The sequence below is a fragment of the Conger conger genome, chromosome 14, assembly GCF_963514075.1.
Source record: "Conger conger chromosome 14, fConCon1.1, whole genome shotgun sequence".
Classification (NCBI taxonomy): Eukaryota; Metazoa; Chordata; class Actinopteri; order Anguilliformes; family Congridae; genus Conger; species Conger conger.
This window is the reverse complement of record NC_083773.1, coordinates 24,924,299-24,942,381: the sequence shown is the minus strand read 5'-3', so window position 1 is coordinate 24,942,381 and position 18,083 is coordinate 24,924,299. Positions and strand designations below refer to the sequence as shown.

At 42.9% G+C, this 18,083-nt stretch overlaps 1 protein-coding gene across 3 annotated transcripts in view; it reads right to left on the bottom strand.

Moving 5' to 3' along the window:
• The window catches only part of LOC133110071 (kinesin-like protein KIF1B), a 70,523-nt gene that overhangs the window by 47,542 nt on the left and 4,898 nt on the right, over positions 1–18,083 (bottom strand). For all 3 annotated transcript variants that reach the window (XM_061219938.1, XM_061219939.1, XM_061219940.1), the window contains exons 3-5: positions 2,184–2,260; positions 1,683–1,862; positions 1,492–1,557 (exon numbers count right to left, since the gene is read on the bottom strand). In XM_061219938.1, the coding sequence (XP_061075922.1) occupies positions 1,492–1,557; positions 1,683–1,862; positions 2,184–2,260 (323 nt within the window). The remainder of the gene's footprint in view (positions 1–1,491; positions 1,558–1,682; positions 1,863–2,183; positions 2,261–18,083) is intronic.

Genomic DNA, 18,083 nt, shown 5'->3' with positions numbered 1-18,083 from the left:
AATGTTTAAATAAATATATTATTAGCAATAATTTGACAATATATAATTCAATATACAAATTATTAAGGACAGTGGGCAACTGAAATGTCCCAATTTACCTGAATCCACCCTATTTACATCCTGTTCATTTAGCTGAGCTTGGTTAATTTGGTAATCGCAAACTCCCCAGTTATCCAAGAATTACTACATAGTATATCAAAGAATGAGACTGAATAGTAGCAGTAGTAATTTTAAAAAGCTATTTAAATAAGATGTCTCAATAAACATCTCTTTCCACTCTGAACACTAAGACATTTAAAATGCAAAGCAGAGAGCAAACACAAGCACAGAATACACAATCAGCCCTGGTAAGAGGCCAGCAGCAGCAGTTTGGCATAGCAATCTGTACATGACGTCCCCAAGCATTTGATCGCATCATTTTGGTTTCTCAATTCACACATTTGACACACTGACTTCTTAAAGCAATTCACAGGCATCCCCAAAATAGACACTGCAGTAAGATGGATGCTTTGTGAAAGCACACATACCACAATGATAAAAACTGTATGGAATGTTTGTATTCAAGGAAGAGCAGTTGGGGAAAAAAAAAAGAATGAATATAAGCCTAAATACTACACATCAAAAATATTTTGACTGTTTGACAGCATACTATACCTCTGAGACACATGTTTTAATAACTAACTGTGCTCACCACTGTTCCAGACATAACAGCTCATCAAATTGGCCATAGACTAAGGAATGCATTCTGTATATTTCAAGTATGTACCGCACATAACCTCATACAAGCTGTTGCACACAGCTGTGAAACTGAGCAGGGGGAGTTAAACGGCCTGGCTCTCTACCACACTCATCAGACAGATGAAGTTTCTCTCGATATATCACTTATTATCTTACATATCATGCATTAAGACACGCCTGTGGGCCAGCTAGGTACAGTATGCTCCTCTGGGTAAGGACTTCCCATTTCAACTTGCATTCCATTTAATCATATTTTTCATTACTTTCCCCTCAACTTCATTCAGTAAACCTTTTTGGTGAATGGAAGGTTGGCTTGGGATAAATAACATTGAACAGGGCGCCAGATTTGATGTCTGGATGTATAGGTTCTCCCTACACCACAGAAATAAAATAATAAAGGGAACATATCTACCAGACTGTCCAAGGGGAGAAGACCAGGAGAAGCAGCCTCTCATTCAGAGGGAGCACGGCTGCACACCTGGTGAATACTAAGCACTTCACCCAGATAAGCAAGCACAAGCGCAGGGAGGAGCCTGGCCTGTAATTCAGTGATCCAGCATGCAATGTGAAACCGCCATGTTACCGTGTGCTCACTGAGTAAGTCGATCCTCCAGCAGCGTTTCTTAACGAGGCCCTTTGGGCAAACATTATCCCACATAAAAGCATGGCTGAGACCCAAGGAGTCACCGGGCCTAAAGTGCAGTCGGGAGGAAACGCGCGGCTTCACCTGCTCAGGTGGGCCCAGGAACTCACCTCCACCGAGTAGGACATCTCCGTGTCGCAGTTGTCGCTGATTTTCTCGAAGAGCTCCTCACACAGCTAAGAGGGGCACAGAGATGAGAGTGAGAAACTACAATCGCCAGGCATCCCCGGGACAAGAGCAGCGGTGATCACCACACGGTTAACGTTGAGCACAGACATCTCGGGGGTGCGGACTGGCGTACCAGAGGAATGATGCCCTCCTGCCCTTCCTCCTGCTTGCCCATCATGGTGTAGGACTTGCCCGCCCCAGTCTGGCCGTAGGCGAAGATGCAGACGTTGTAGCCCTCGAATGCATGCTGGAGCATCTCTTTCCCAATGTCGTTGTACACCAGGCATTGTGAAGCAAAGCTGGGGTCCTCTGGCTGAGGACACACACACACACACACACACACACAAAATTACTCCGGGCCATCTGCAACACCCTGAACAATGTTCTGAACATGAATATCAAACAGTCCAGCTATGTACACACACAGAATGCAATTCAAAATAACCAGCGAAAGCTAGACATCTTTTTCAGTTTTATCAGTATTGGATGCATTTGAAAACCAATCTGAATTTCAAATCCTGAAAAGATTAATGGGGCTGAGGGGTAACATTTGACAGTGACATATGAAGGGAAGCGTGATGCCAAGTGTAAAACGTGGGCTCTCAGAGAAGATTAACAGCAGTCATAAGCTTACCGTGGTGTGGGACCAGTAGGAATAGTCAAAGCTGAAGGACTTTGCTGGTTCCTTTGGGGTTTTTGGGTTTAGAATGACTGTAGAAAGACAGAAAGAATGATTTTCATTCATCACTCTCCACTCCATACTAAATCCACACCGATAATATATGTATGCTATACAAGACTGGCACAGTAATCATCGTGGACCTGTTTACAGCCACCCTAGATAAAGAATAAAATTAGTACTGTGAATTATGGGCCATTTAACGCTTTTTCTATACTTTGTCAATATAATTCTCTCCAGATTCCTCTTGAAATAAAATAAATTACAACATCACGATACAAGACAATACATTAAAGCATTTATTTATCAATGTACCTTGTGAATAGAAATGACACGCAGGGTCCCTGTGCCCTAACACACACAGGGTCCCTGTGTCCTAACACACACAGGGTCCCTGTGTCCTAACACACGCAGGGTCTCTGTGTCCTAACACACGCAGGGTCTCTGTGCCCTAACACACACAGGGTCCCTGTGTCCTAACACACGCAGGGTCTCTGTGCCCTAACACACACAGGGTCCCTGTGTCCTAACACACGCAGGGTCCCTGTGCCCTAACACACGCAGGGTCTCTGCGCCCTAACACACGCAGGGTCTCTGCGCCCTAACACAGGAAGGAAAAGTGAATCACACAGGGGATTGGGGGCAGTGACACACTGTCTGCGCCCCCAGTGCACTGCTGAGTGTCTGAAATGAAGGATGGTGAAACCGGACCGCGCACCTGGTGCACCACGACATTTCCTCCAGGCACTCCTCTCCCATGTCTCTTCCTCTCTGGACCGTGATCTGTCCTAACAAACAGGAATCTGCTGCCATGCCTGGCACGCGGTCCCTCCCAGACTGCCCCCCCAGGCAGAGAGCCACCCTCAGGCACACAGCCCCACCGAGGCACACAGCCCCCAGTGGCCCCCCTGTCTTCGTGCAGACAGAAAGCTAAGCCCCACCATGGACAGAGGGATCAGAGGTGAGGGGGGTATTAATAGCTGCAGTTGTTGCTGGAGGCCCCCCCCTCCTCCACCCCCTCTCGGGTGGGTCAGCTAGGGCCTTGCTGGATTTTAAGGCTGTTGGCTGTTGGATGAACACATCAGGGCCACAGCAGTGGGGGTGAGGGGTGAGGGGGCGACGGAAAATAAAGGATCAACTGACCAATGTGATGAGAGCGCTCGTGTCCTAGCAACGACACAAACTACTGTAAGCAACAGCAGTGACATGTCGGTCCCCGGCTGCTCTGTCTTTTTAAGGTACAACCTCACACGCAGCCAGACACACACACATACAAAGACACACACAGACATAACTAATTTAAAAGACTGTGTCTGTATGTAGCTAATGTACACGGTAGCAAGGTCTATCCACAATATATTTGTGGGACTGATAAAAAAATGAAAGTTTCAGTTTCAGAGTTATAGTTTGAAACAAAAAGATTTGCTATTTTATCTTTTAATTGTGTTCGTGCATTTTAATTTGTGGTAAAGCGACCAGACCATTACTTCACAGAATAGTATTGTTTGAGACCAGGCAGATACCAGGTCTAAACTTCCTTATTGAGAGCCCTGAATGCGATATCAACATAAATATTTATACTGGAAAAAAATATAATGCAATAAATTCCTCCAATTCTGATGAGATTTTGCAAAACCTTGCATTGTTACGTTGGGTTTTGTTTTATCCTTGTCTCCCAAATGACTGGAAAGTGTGTATTGTACACACTATGAAATACACTGGAAAAATATTTTACAAAAATTACAAAAAAACAGGGTCCACCACACAGTTCACATACAGCAGCACACCAATACACCATCAACATTAAGAGCCCAGTCGTGTTTGGATACAGCATTTCGGAAACATTTTTGAACATCAGCACTTCCTCCGTTTAACAGCGAGACCCAACATCCTCCACTGTGAAAGACAATGCCCTTCACAAACAGTTTGGATAGCCAAACAGAGGGAGGCCACTTCACCCAAAGGGAGATATGGTTTACAAAAGAGGCTGCAGCTATGTTGAGGGGACAGAGAGAACATAGAGAAAGCCCCCTACCCCCAAGCCTCAGCTAACCGCCCCGTAACGATGCAGCGGATGAGGAAGAACTGGATCACAGCAGCCTGGCGGGTACGACCAGCAGGAGGCCAGCACAGGAGGATTCAGTGTGACCCTCAATTCTAATGTCTCGTTTTGGAAGATGCATTAGTTCATCAGGTTAGTTACTATTAGTCCAGTACCCAGCATACAACCACCTGTCTTATTCTGGGGCAGTCAGACCCTGGTCCTGGGCTGGGAGTTTCCCCATCTCTGGGTCTGAAGCCTGTTATTACTGCCAGGCCCTTTAGTCATGGCCAGGTTTAACCTCCTGGATTTCTGCCCACTCGCAACCTCTCTGGACGGGGCCCCTGGTCCCCTCCACCCCAGATAATCATGTTCTAATGTTTTTTTGAGGGCCCCTTGACAGTCCGGACGCCGGGAATCACCCTTTCCCACCCCCTAACAGCGCCTCTGCCTCTGGTTGATCAGGTGCCAGCCATTTGGCTGAATTAGTGTCACAGTCCCACGTGCTATAGCCTCGTGCACTTCTCGCCAACCCCAATTAACTGGGGATGTTACAATGATGGGATGGGCCAATAGATACATTGGGGAGTAAAAAATGGGGGAGGAGGATATAGCCCTGTTACTTTGTTGTTACAGCACTAGAAGTGGACACATGCGTACACAGTCAGAGCTGCACCAGACACAGGGGGCAGAGGGAGCCTCTCGTCACCGACTGTTAAAAGCACTGACCTAGACACACGTCCAGACCAGATCCTAGTGACAGTTGAACCCATCACCCCAGTCAGCCCCTCCCTGTGAGCTGGTGTAGGAAAGGCAAGCTGCCTGCCTCTGAACGTGGACAGGAGAGAGGCCATTTTAGAAACAGGAGGCATTAATCTTCAGGAGATGATTCACTTTCCTGAGTGTTCACGCAGTGAGGTCATTACCACGGTATGTACTGTGCTGTTTATAGGTACACTTATTAGATTGTGACAACCAATGTGAAAAAATTATATACAAGGCACATGCATATGTGATATAAACTTTAATTATACTTGAAGTATTCTTAAGTATAAAAGTTTTTTTTAAAAATATTTTGTGAAGAATTTTCCTTTTGAAATTCAATCTGCAGAGTACTGGTTTGATGTATGGCTACTAATGGCCGACTGGCTACCTAGAAGCATATCTTGTTGCCTGCCTCAAGCTTCTTACATACAGTAAGAAATGTCATTTAATGACGTCAGTTAAATTTAATTGCATACTAATGTCTCATTCAAGAGATGGGTGAACCAGTTAATAACAATCGATGAGAACACTAGCCAGTGTTCTGAAATGGCAGCGCACTCTACTTCATATATATCTATGAAATAGACAGTGACTCGCCCATGAACCAGATTGTCTCTCTCAGCATAACATCAATTTGAATGGTCCCACACATCGGACAATGGGTACTGAATCTTAACATTGGTTGCTGTGACAACCAAAGCCAAGTTGTCAAGTTCTGAAGCCGCTTCCCATTGAGAATACAGAAAAACAGACATTGACAATCAGGGACTGCTCAGTGTGAAAGAAAATAACAGGCTCGATCGGACTCGAGCGTGAGGTTACTCATTTCTCCTGTAACTGACCGAACCCTTCCTGAAACACAATGGAAAACAGATTCAAATAAAAGTTTCCATTATCTTTTTGTATAATGTGATTCACTAGGTGTCTAAGGGGAAGGTCCCCAAAACAGTGAGCGTTAAAGTGCAATCTACGTAGGTCCATTTCTCCACTTCCTCCATTTCGGTCTAATTTGACACACTTCATCAAAGACTAATCCTCCTGTAATAGACATACAATCAGTGAGCACTTTATTCGGTATTTATTAGACTTATTTTTTAGTCTCAATAAGTCTTCTGCTGCTGTAGCCTATCCACTTAGAGGCTTGACGCATTGTGTGTTCAGAGATGCTCTTCTGCATGCCACTGTTGTAATGTGTGGTTATTTGCGTTACTGTCACCTTCCTGTCAGCTTTGACTAGTCAGGCCCTTCTTCTCTGACCTCTCTAATTTTTTCCTGCAAAACTGCTGCTCACTGGATGTTTTTAGTTTTTCGCACCATTCTCTGCAATCCCTTGAGACTGTAGTGCATGAAAATCCCAGGAGATACTCAAACCACTCAGTCTGGCACCAACAATCATTCCACGGTCAAAGTCACTTGTATCACATTTCATCCCAATTCTGACATTTGGTCTGAAAAACAGATGAATCTCTTGACCACATCTTCATGCTTATATGCAGTTTGTTGTTGCCACATGATTGGCTGATTAAATATTTGCATTAACAAGCTGGTGTATAGGTCTACCGAATAAAGTGCTCACTGAGTGTATATACTGCTAGAGAGCCAAACATTCAACAGACATGATTTAATAACCTGCTTAAACTGAATCAGTAAAGGCAGTAAAGACAAAGTCAAAGCACAATGAGTGACATAGTAGTTAGTCGGATCACATATGAAATATGCATACTTCGAATTACACGTGGTTACTTACTGTAGCAAAGGCAGAAATTGAACCATTATTAAATTGCAAGCGCTGTGTTTAAAACTTAGCAAGTACAAAACACGTGCAAAATATATACACGCCTACACATATTTTTCAGCTGGAATTGCATTTTATGAAACATAAAAGCGTCAAAAAAATGAACAAGTTGTGATTTTACATATCAGCAGACCTATAGACACCGAAAAAGATTGACAGACAGCTTGTGGTGGCAACGCAGAGGGACCTACTTGCTGGAAACTACACAGGCGTGTGACACTAAGGCTCACTGCTGGTGAAATGAAAAGCGCAACCTGGCACCACTGGTACCGCTAAGCTTCATTTACTTTAACTAAAACTGCTTTAACTCAATACTCCTGCATAGGGCGGCCAAACTCTGCTCCTGGAAATCAACCATCCTGTGCAGTAGGTTTTCATTTCGTACTATAGTTTGGCACACCTGACTCTACTAATTACCAGCCCAACAAGATCTTTAGCCGCTGAATGAGGTGAGCTTTGTTACGGTTGGAGCAAAAGCCTGCAGCACAGTAGACCTCCAGAGAGAGGGTTGGGCAGCCATGCTCCTGCAGGACAAATTATTAGATCTAAAACAAGCGGGTGGGGATAAAAGTCTCAATAACAGCTGTTTTCTGAAGATGACCCGGGGGGGGGGGGGGGGGGTTGTAAAAACTGCATCCCCTTGGCTTATGGTGCTATTGAGTTCCAGATCAGCCTGCTCTCCACTGGGCAAGTGATAGGCGACCTGGGTGTGAATAGCTGGCTTAATGCGATGGAATCTGCCAATGTCTCTATTGGGACACACAGGACACCCACAGACTCAGCACATTACTACACCCTACAGCCCAGACCTTTACAGCTACACACTTATTACATACAGACAAAAAATAGCTTTGTCAGAAACACAAGACACAGTCCATGGAGCCAGGGGATATGCGGGGGGGCGGGGGGGGGGGGGGGGTCTACTATGCTTTAAAAGATACAAAAAAGTACTTAAATGTACCCAACACGCCACAAGATACAACCGTCAATATTACTGTATCACCACAATGTGGGAACCAAGAAGAATTCTCAAACGCACTTCTGAAGTTTTCTGCTTTGAAAGGCTGAAGTCATATTTGAAGCCTGAGATACTCGATGGTTTAATATAACCCATTTGTCATAACTAAACAAGCGGTTGTTGGGCTGCTGATCAGGACGTTAGTGACAGTACATGCGAGGATTCTGTCACAGGTGCTGGATTTCTCGCTGGCTCAGGGCTTGCCAGCACTGACCAAGTAAGCAGCTGTACCTAGCAACTGACTCACAACAGTACACACTTAAACAGCTGACCACGCCAACAGCAATGCAGAGGGAAAACCCAGCCACAAGCCCCTCCATGTAGCCACAGATCCCTTTACCTTGCTGTGTTTGTTTGCTTTTCCATAATAATTGCCAGCCGTACTCGGTTTTGTTGGTGAAGGCACAGTATCAATGTTGTGACTGAAACAAGTTGCTGACCCTTTACCCTTTTCACCTTATCCAGAGACAACCAGCATAGAGGGGATTCGGCACTAAATACTGCACATGCTATGTTATATGTTATTCTAAGCTATTCCCAATCTATTTTTGTTTAAAGAGCAATCCCCAATGAATGTAGATAGCAACATTCACACATCCTGTTGACGTTTAAACATAAACGTTTACACATCAAGAGATGAAATGCAACTGTGTAAGGCAGTTTTGATGTAAAATATAAACTTCGAAAACATAAATAATGTAAATATAGCATTATTATACAGATATTTTTAAATGGTGCACTTCAAGCTCTTCACACCTAGATTACAGAATATGCAATGAAATAAGAAAAATGCAGACTGGAGATGCAAGATAGACTTCTTTGCAGTGGGTGGAAAACCTCAGTCTTTGGTTATTTTTGTTTTTTTCTATCACACTACAAATATCAACAATTAATGTAACTTGGAAATTAATATAAATGACTAAGTGAACAGCCTAAAGAGTGTGGGGTATTATTATTCATTTATACCCACCTGGAAACATCTGGTAAAGTGTCCGTTCCCTGGCTGCTGGGGAATATAGCACTGTCTATTAATAGTGCAGCAGATGGCAGAGGCTGCAGCATATGCCAGCAGACTCAGAGTGAGAAAGGGGAGAAGTCTACAGCACAACCTGTGCGACTGCAATGGGAAGCACTGCTCGTGGAGATCCACTGAACACATGGCACCGAGCTGGCGCCCACACACAACGGTGTGCAGGCTCTGCGTAGAGGTTCTGCACACCCCTACCCACGCAAACATACACACAGCCACCTGCTGGGTTCTCTGACTGCGAAGAGAGAAGAGTCACAGAGCTTCACGATGGCGGAGTCCATCTGCAGAGTTACATTTCCCTCAAAAACACGGCCCCCTACATCTGCCCGCTGAATAACTACATATATCTGATTGGCAACACAATACATTGTATCGCTATCGACTCTATCAATTCCTCACGTCATACTTCCAAAAGAGAACATGTCTTTTGTTTAAAAAGCGAAACAATCTACATTTAATTAACTTTGGGCATTTAATGATGGAAGTAAATAATTATCCATTCATTATATAAAGGCTCACACCAGAAGCATTTCATTAGTTATGGAGGAGGTCTCTCACTTCCCACTGGAGTGGAAATGTCACTATTGACAAAGTAAAGAAAAGCAATGTCTTTTAACCTTAAATAGCAACACTGGCTGATGCCATCAGAATGTTTTCCTTTCAGGAGAAAAACCTAAAGACAAATGTCAAAGAGCTCAGGTGAGCAAGCCAGCCAAATCAGTACTGGTGTTGGCTGTGCTTTGTTGGGAGACATTTGGCTGGCATGACCAATATGACAACATAAAATATGACTGAGGTGAGGTCAGTCATTTGAAAATAATTACAGTAGAAGCTATATTTCTTTTCAAAGCATTGGTCCACACTGATCTGGGGTGAGCGTGACACTCTCTAGGTGTCTTGGCATTTGTTGGAGAAGGTGAGGGTTTAAATATCCGTGCAAGCATGCCGAGGCCCTCTCATTCCACTGTATAAGAGCCATGGGGCTCTTAGGGGGCATTTTGTATTCTGAAAATAACATTTGTTAATGGATAGTTAGTCTGCTGCCCCAGAGCTTTCAATGAATACATTTACAAAACGCACTATGTGTAATGCAACATGGAATGAATCGGAGTAAAAGGCGTACAGTGAAATAAACTATCTCTATGATGGACAAAAATGCAATGTGGAATAACCCACAATTCACAACATTCAGAAAAATAAGCAAATAGAATTTTAAGGAGAAACTCTTATTGTAAAATTTTTGTATTTTTATATTTGTATTTTATCAACTGTATTTTTATATTTGTATTTTATTCCAACACAAATACTGTTGCTATGTTAATGATCAATTACAGCAATGAAAACAAAACACACGTTTTACATTTTCAAATGTAAAAGATGACTGCAGCAGCAGTGTGTGAGGGGACACTCAGAGCCCAGCTGGCTTTGTGGAGGAGAGCGGGTGAGATACAGTACACAGCAGTACAGGAAATACTTTTTTAAAATTAGAAGCTTGTCCTGGAAAGCTTTCCAAACATTAGCCGGCAATACAGAATGAATGTCCCCTTCAACAGACAGGAAGTTAGGGGTCACAATAAAAACTGCTCTCAACATGACAAGGAGCAAAGTCCAAAACCAGTTCTTTTGTTTATTTTGATTACATTTTTTTATGAAGAGCAAATTCATAATTTGTGTTGACAATTCTACAACCGAAACACAAAGAGGCATTTGATAGAGGAAAGAGCAGTCAAATATAATAGGGAGAAATGCCTCTGCAAGACCCTCAAGGTTACATCAAACAGCTAAGGCAGTATAAGCGCATTGTATAATAGTAAAACACGGGGTTGTAGTAATGATTAATCAGGCTATAACTGCATTATCTGTTGAATTGTTAACTGAAACTTGGTATTTCTCAACATAGTGATTCAAGTTTTTCGGCCTTCGGTTTGAAAAACAAGGTCTCCTAAAAACAATATTATGTTTATAAATCAAATGCTGTGCTGAACAGATTATTCTGTAAGCAACCTGTGTGTGTGTGTGTGCGCGTGTGTGTGTGTATGTGTGTGTGACCAATTAGCTAATCGGCTTCCACCAATGGCAGGAAATGACAGTCGTGGCTTTCAGGGAGCTGTGCTGCCTGATTCAGTTTAGCAAAGCAGGGCACAGCAAAATCAAGCATAATGGGAACAGATTATTCTGTAAGCAACCTGTGTGTGTGTGTGTGTGTGTGTGTGTGTGTGTGTGTGTGTGTGTGTGTGTGTGTGTGAGTGAGCACGTATGTGTGTGTGACCAGTTAGCTAAAAGACGATGTACATCTCACCGATGGCAGGAAATGACAGTCGTGGCTTTCAGGGAGCTGTGCTGCCTGATTCAGTTTAGCAAAGCAGGGCACAGCAAAATCAAGCATAACGGGAACTGTGTGCTTTTTTAAATTAGATGAATTTCGATATTCGAGGGTTCATGAATAATAAAAAGTGAGCAAGGCACCCACCGCTGGGCTTAAGCACACAACCGAACCTCCCTGCTGCGTTCCCTTTCAGCCTGCAGCCAGCGGGTGGAAAAAATACGGTCAGGAATGAGAGCTCAAAGCTGCAGACGAAGCCATTCACCCACAAACGTGTGGAGGAGGAGCTTCCACTTTCCCTGGGCATGTAGGAAACAAAAGCAGCCAACATTTCCCCTCGGCCCTCCCTGCTCCTGCGTTCAGTTTCTGACATTACCAGCGATCAGAGAAGCACACATAGCATTTCTGAAATTAGTTGCAGTTTAAGCATTGCCTTTACTAGGAATGCCATGCAGAAAGACAGTGAAAGCAGCACTACACTGAAACCCAGGCCATTGAAAATTTGATTCAATGGTAATTAGATTAAATGCACTTAAAGTCTCTGACATCACCCTGGTGGAACAGACGTAGTATTTGTGAGAGAAAAAGCTTGTGATCTGGGGTATACACCATATACTGAGTCTCGTCATACTGGCCGCAGAGATTACTGTATGCGGCCTTCAGCCCTGCTGCACCAGCTTACAGTAAACATGACATGGCAGAAAACAGACAGCAAGAGAGTAAAACAACAAAAAGCAATGGTACTCATTCAAAACATTCTCCACAAAACAACATGAACAAAGCAGCAAAACAAAAACATCTGTTCTCTGAACCATTAGTCATAAACCACAGTAGGTTTTTCAGAACAGCGGGGAGGTGTGGATCTCCTTTCAACCGCTTCGAAACCACATTTTTTCAGCTAAAATTGTACCTTTTGGGAATGGCAGGGGGTGGGAAGAAATGCTAAATTAAACAAATTTCACAAAATGGAAAGCAAAGTAACCATCCCCAGTTGCAGGATTGCAGAGACTCATTCAACCTCGCCAGAAATCTCTCAAAAACTGAAATATCAAAAAAACAATTTGGCCTCCTTTCACATTTCTGCAGAGAAACAACACATTCTTGCATATCAATCATGTAAACTACTATGTGAGGTGAGCTGCATTCATCCTGTCAGTGAATACTCAAACAAGACCAATCCACGAGCCCTAAAATGAGAGGCACAATCACATTCGTCTCAATCACTTCCAAATGAAAAAAGAAATTGTCTCCGCAACTGCAGGAAAGCTATTCCATACACTATTATGCCAATTCATACTCCTCACACAACCTTTTCCTGTGACGCTACAGAAATCATGACAGTACCTTGGCCAGGTATGGCACACAGGAGATTCCACAATAGATTTTTTGTGCGATCTGGCTCTGTACTCCACAATGATGAAAGCAAAGTTTCCATGCTTTTCACTAATCCCATCCCTGGATAGATTACAGTCACAGCATCCTCAGAAAGGCATTGGGTCACTTTCCCCATCGGCAGCACAAAGCAAATGTAAACTACATTGCAGGGCTGAGTGGAAAACCACACTGCACCATTTAAGGAAAGGTAAGAGTGTGTGAGATAGACACTGCTGATTTCTGTTAGAGTCAACCATGTAATGATGTTACGCTAGTTCCATGACCAGTCAGGCAGAGCAGGAAGGCAAAAGGAATGTCAACTCCAGGACACAAACCCATTCTCTCACACTTCCCTGCATGCGACGCTCAGCTAGCATTGCGTGTTTCCTCAGTGAGCCCCTCTCCTCCCCCCACCTCCCTCCTGCGGAAACACATAGCAGCTGAGGACTGTGACTCCAAGACATTACTACACAGCCACATAAAAACAAAAGCTTCAGTGTTTTGCTCACCACGATCAATTAAATCATATCAGCACTTGAAATGAATGCTTGAACATAAGGGCCAGTTTTAAAAAGAACTGCCACCATTATCTAATTTTCATAAACAAATCCATCTGCAAATTGTCTCTTATGGGCAGAGGAACAGAGCCTCTTCAGCTGAAAACAAAACTTCTTTTGACTCAACAAAACAGTTGTCTATTGTCAAAGCCGAAACACTGTCATTTCCTGAACACTCAAAGCATTTAAAAATGAATTTGCTTAATTAATCACTTATATTTCAGCTGTACATCTTTGTTAACTTAGAAACTGCAGCACTTTTAAATACACTGAAGTCTCAATGTAGAACATAACCTTCACCTTGCAGATGGTTGCTGTGAACTTGTACTGTACTTTGCCGGAGATGAGAAATGTGCATTTACAAGATGCAACAGCGACTATGCGTTTCTTATAAAGAGTTATAGTACAGGTAGGATTGCCAACACTCCATTGCACAAATACTAGAAACAGCACATTGAAATGGCCCAGATGCAATTGGTGGATATTGAAGGGTGGATGGTGCTTACTTACAAAATTCATTCAATTTTCTGCATACATAATTTTATCATACAGTACACAGAAATATCTGAATTTAGTTAGTCAGTTAGTTTTTCAATCACCTTCTTTCTTATATCACGTGTCACAGAAGTTAATCAAGAGCAGGAAACTGCAGGACCCAGGAAAACACAGAACAGCAATACAGAGGCTAGCCAGTGTGGGTCAAACGATTTCAGGCTGAACTTGAAGATGTCTCAGAGTTAATATGAGACTGCTGCCAACCCTAAGTAAAAATAATTTTGGTATCTACAAAGCTTCATGTAAGCATTTCAGACTTACCCACAGCCATAGTCATTTAATACCAGTAAAGAATAGGCTTACTATATCTAATTACCGTGTCTAGTCCCTTGAGAGAATAGAGGGATTTATCCCTTGGCTATCACTATCAAGGACCTGAATAGATGTCAGTCGCATTCAGCAGATGTTTAAGGACTTTGCTGGCTTGTCCCAGAGGTGAACAGTGCTTACCCACAGATAATTTACACTAAATCTGGGTAGGTGATATTTATACAGCCAATTGCACAGGGTTCACAGAGTCCACAGGGTCAGAGTGGACGATGACAGGGCAGCTAAATTGCTTTGTCATCAAAGCAGGCACACTGAAATACGACATCCTTGGACAGTCCAGAGAGAGGACCTCAAATCTATGAGTTTATAGTCATCCTCTAATTCTGCTGGTTGGATAATGGCAAGGACAGTTTCAGGCTCAACCTTTATGCTTTTTTTTTTTCTTCTTCTTCTTTTTTTAACTATTTTGATCAATTTATTCGTATGGCCTTTTAATAAATGCAGTCAATTCAGTAGAGCGTAGTCAAGCATGCCATCTCATTGAAAGGTGTGTGCTTCACCTGAGCAGCTCAGTCACTGTGAGTGGAGGACACTCCTGTACAGCTGGCACAGACAGACTGCAGGTTCATGGCCAACCATATGAGTCATCGGCACATGATGAAAGGGACAATTCCATGTACAGGTATCATTTATAGCAATTTCTACAGTGAACAAAAATATGGAAACACAACAGAGTTCTAACAGAGAAGGGTTCTGCCGGTTTAATAATAGTTTGGGTGTGCATTGTTATAATGCATTGTAGTTTTACCGGCAAGGCAGATTTTTATGTGCAAGAGGAGAAATCACACACCATCAACAGAAAAGAAGCCAGGTGGTTTCAGGAACATGACACAGCGAATATCCATAAGCTTTTAATTCATCAGATCTGAACTCAGCCAAACATTAATGAGATATTCTGGAATGACACCAGAGACGATGCTTTCTACCCCCATTAACAGAGAGTGAGTTGATGGACTTTTGTGTGGAAGTGTGATGTCATATTCCTCCTACAGAATTCCTGGCAGTGATGACGAACAGGCCATATAGGCCCATGTTACATAGGGGGTTTTATCAGTGCCTGTAAATCATGGAATACCATGCAATTTGTTCTCATTGTTAGAACTAATTTCTTGTATGTTTATAACACAGGGTCTGTGGTGCTTAATCCTCCCTGCTGGTCCTCTTTCCACTTACGTCATACTAAAAGGCCCACACACATTAGCATTTTCTTCCTGGTTTTAGTATCTAAAACGCCCATAAAACGTTTGCAAAGAGCAATGACGTAGCCCCCCTACCCTCCCTCTGGCTCCTGCAGCCAGCTCTGTGTTAATATGGTCACTGAAGTGGAGAGAATACAATACTGTACAATACTGAAGGAGAGGGATTGAGGAGCAAAATAACCAGTAAATAACGAACAACTAATTTAGAAGATCAACAGGGTTCTCAAAAGGTGTCCAAAGGCTTTTGGCTCGGTCTCAAAGAGGCAGATTATGTGCTCAAGAGGTTTTTCTTTAGCAACTTCATCTGATAATTATGCAAAAACATACATCATGTCACGTGGGAAGTCATTTTACAAACAGGTATGCATACTTGAATCAGTATGGAACACAAAAAAGCTGGAGGATGAAATGAAAAGCTCAAAAACACAAAAACGTGTGGGACTTCAACCAGCTATGGGAGCCTATTATTTTAGCTGATAAAAACTACATGGAACAATAACCACTCGAGCTGAAGTCACATAAATGTATGGTGGTATAATTAAGTAGTTATTAATCTGGTATAAATATGGTATAACAACTCAAGAGTTCAGTGCAGTCTAACATAAACTGACATGGGATGAAGCAATGAAATATCAACAAGTCATCCATTACAACTTGGTATAAATCAACCACATAATAAAACTGACGATAGATTAATATCAAATTTCATGATTAAAAAATGATTTACATAATTTAATTAATGCCATATAGCAGCAGGAGGACTGAATTACAAGTCATACAATTAAAATGCATCAGCTAAAGATGCACTGCTGTACCCATAAGGTACAGTGTGTGACGCCCTAGTGTATACTGCCCATCCTGCACATTGCTCTGGATCAACAAAAGGAGGTCCAAAAGAACAAACACACACATTGAATCCCAGCAGACACCTTACGACCTCCAGCAGCCATCACAAGCTGCGTTACTGATGGGGAAAGACAGGCATTGTCGTTGGGCATGACCTCCTGCTCCGAGAGCCTCAGCCGGAAATTCATGGGGTTAACCGTCAATGAAGGAAATGGGGCATGAATACAAGGTGCGTAAAAGCTTTTGTACACCATGAACACCATCACATAAACCTTCACAATCCATTACCTTTCCATACTAAGAGTTTCATACAGGTCGCAGCCCATCCATTAGGCTAAAGCAATTTTTCCATACCATGCTGTTTATCATTAATATTTCTGTAATATTTGTGTATTTATACACATGCATATCTAAATATGTTATTACTCATGGAGCCATTTTGAGAATGGACAAACATATTTCTCATGAAAGAACACATTACTCATTGCTGCTGATAAGAAGTCATGAACCTCGGTTTCCACTCATCGTGAGCGACGCTGGTGTCTAGTGCCCCTGCTAATTAAGATCCATCAGTCAAAGCTCCCAGGATGACCAGGGAGGCTCGGCCCTGTGTACTCACGACTGGAGAAGTGTGTGCGCTCTGCTCGGTGAGGAATGTGACACCTTAGCGGGGACCTGGGAACTGCCCCAGTGGGCATTCAAGAGCACCGGGACCATTACAGTGCCGAGCAGGGCAAACCTAGTTACCTATCATTCCACCAGTACATCACCATTCACAAACTCCCAAAAGAAGACTGCCCGTGGCAGACAATTTATGATCTAATAGTTTATGAGGATGATTTCACAGCAGGTGGTACACCCTGAATAGACCAGATAGATAGAATCAGAAAACAAACCAAGCCTGGCAAATCGTGAGGCAGTGTGAAAGGCACAGCAGGGGCGTGATGGGAAAAAAAAGTTTTTTATGAAACGTCAACGCATTTCATTTTATATTTAAACCCAAGGCAAAACCTGACCCTTCGTGGATAAGGCATGCAAGACTCAAATATAAAATGTGATTCCCCATGACAACAATGTCATGTCCTCCATCCTATTTTCCTTGATCCTGTTACTTTCCCGCACTTACCCATTGATCTCACACCCACCATTAATCCGCTGAGATTAGATTATGTGAGATGATTTGGGATGGATTGCTTTCACTGCCGTGGCAGCTACCGAAGCCTGCATATGAGGCCTCGTCACACAGCATCAGTCAGCAGGGGGCACTTGGGTGGCTTAAACACTGGTTTCAGTGCAGCGGTGTGCTCCACACTTAACTACTTCAGCCTCGGGAAAAGGGAATGATTCGATTGAGGTGATTACATTTGCTAAAGTGCACTAGAGAATATATTTCAGGTCCTGTCAGAATAAGGCTTGCCAATTCATGTAGAAGAGGCAATGACGCTTGGGGATTTCAGGGTTGGACAGAGTGCTGCTAGATGTTCTCTAGACAGTAGCTAAAATGACAAGTTGACAATGGCTGATTGTCTCGTTCCAATCATTGCACATGCTCATGCTCTTACGTTCTGAAAGTTCCATAGTTATAGACAGACCACAGCCTTCAGTAATTCAATTATACCATCAAGTTATGTAAAAATGCAACAGATGTGGGCTAATGCTAGATGCGTTGGGGTTTGCTCCTCATGATTGTGATTGTTACAATGGAACTGTAAATCAGTGAAAATTGGGTGTACATAGAAAATGAAAATATGGAAAATACTTTTTGCATCAGACTATTAAAGAAGAATAAGTGCAAATAAATCCTGTACGTTTTAGACAAGCCAAGACAAGTCTTGTCTAACGTACTTAGACAAGTACGTTATCCACTCAGGGAGGATGATGACAGCAGTCAGGAACACGACGAAAGGGACTGAGCCGGTCTGAATATGATAAATGAGCTTTCACCCTAAAGATAAACAGTCCAAGTACACTCATATAATGTGGCTCCTACAGACTGGAGAGCATTTTTCCAATAAATACAGC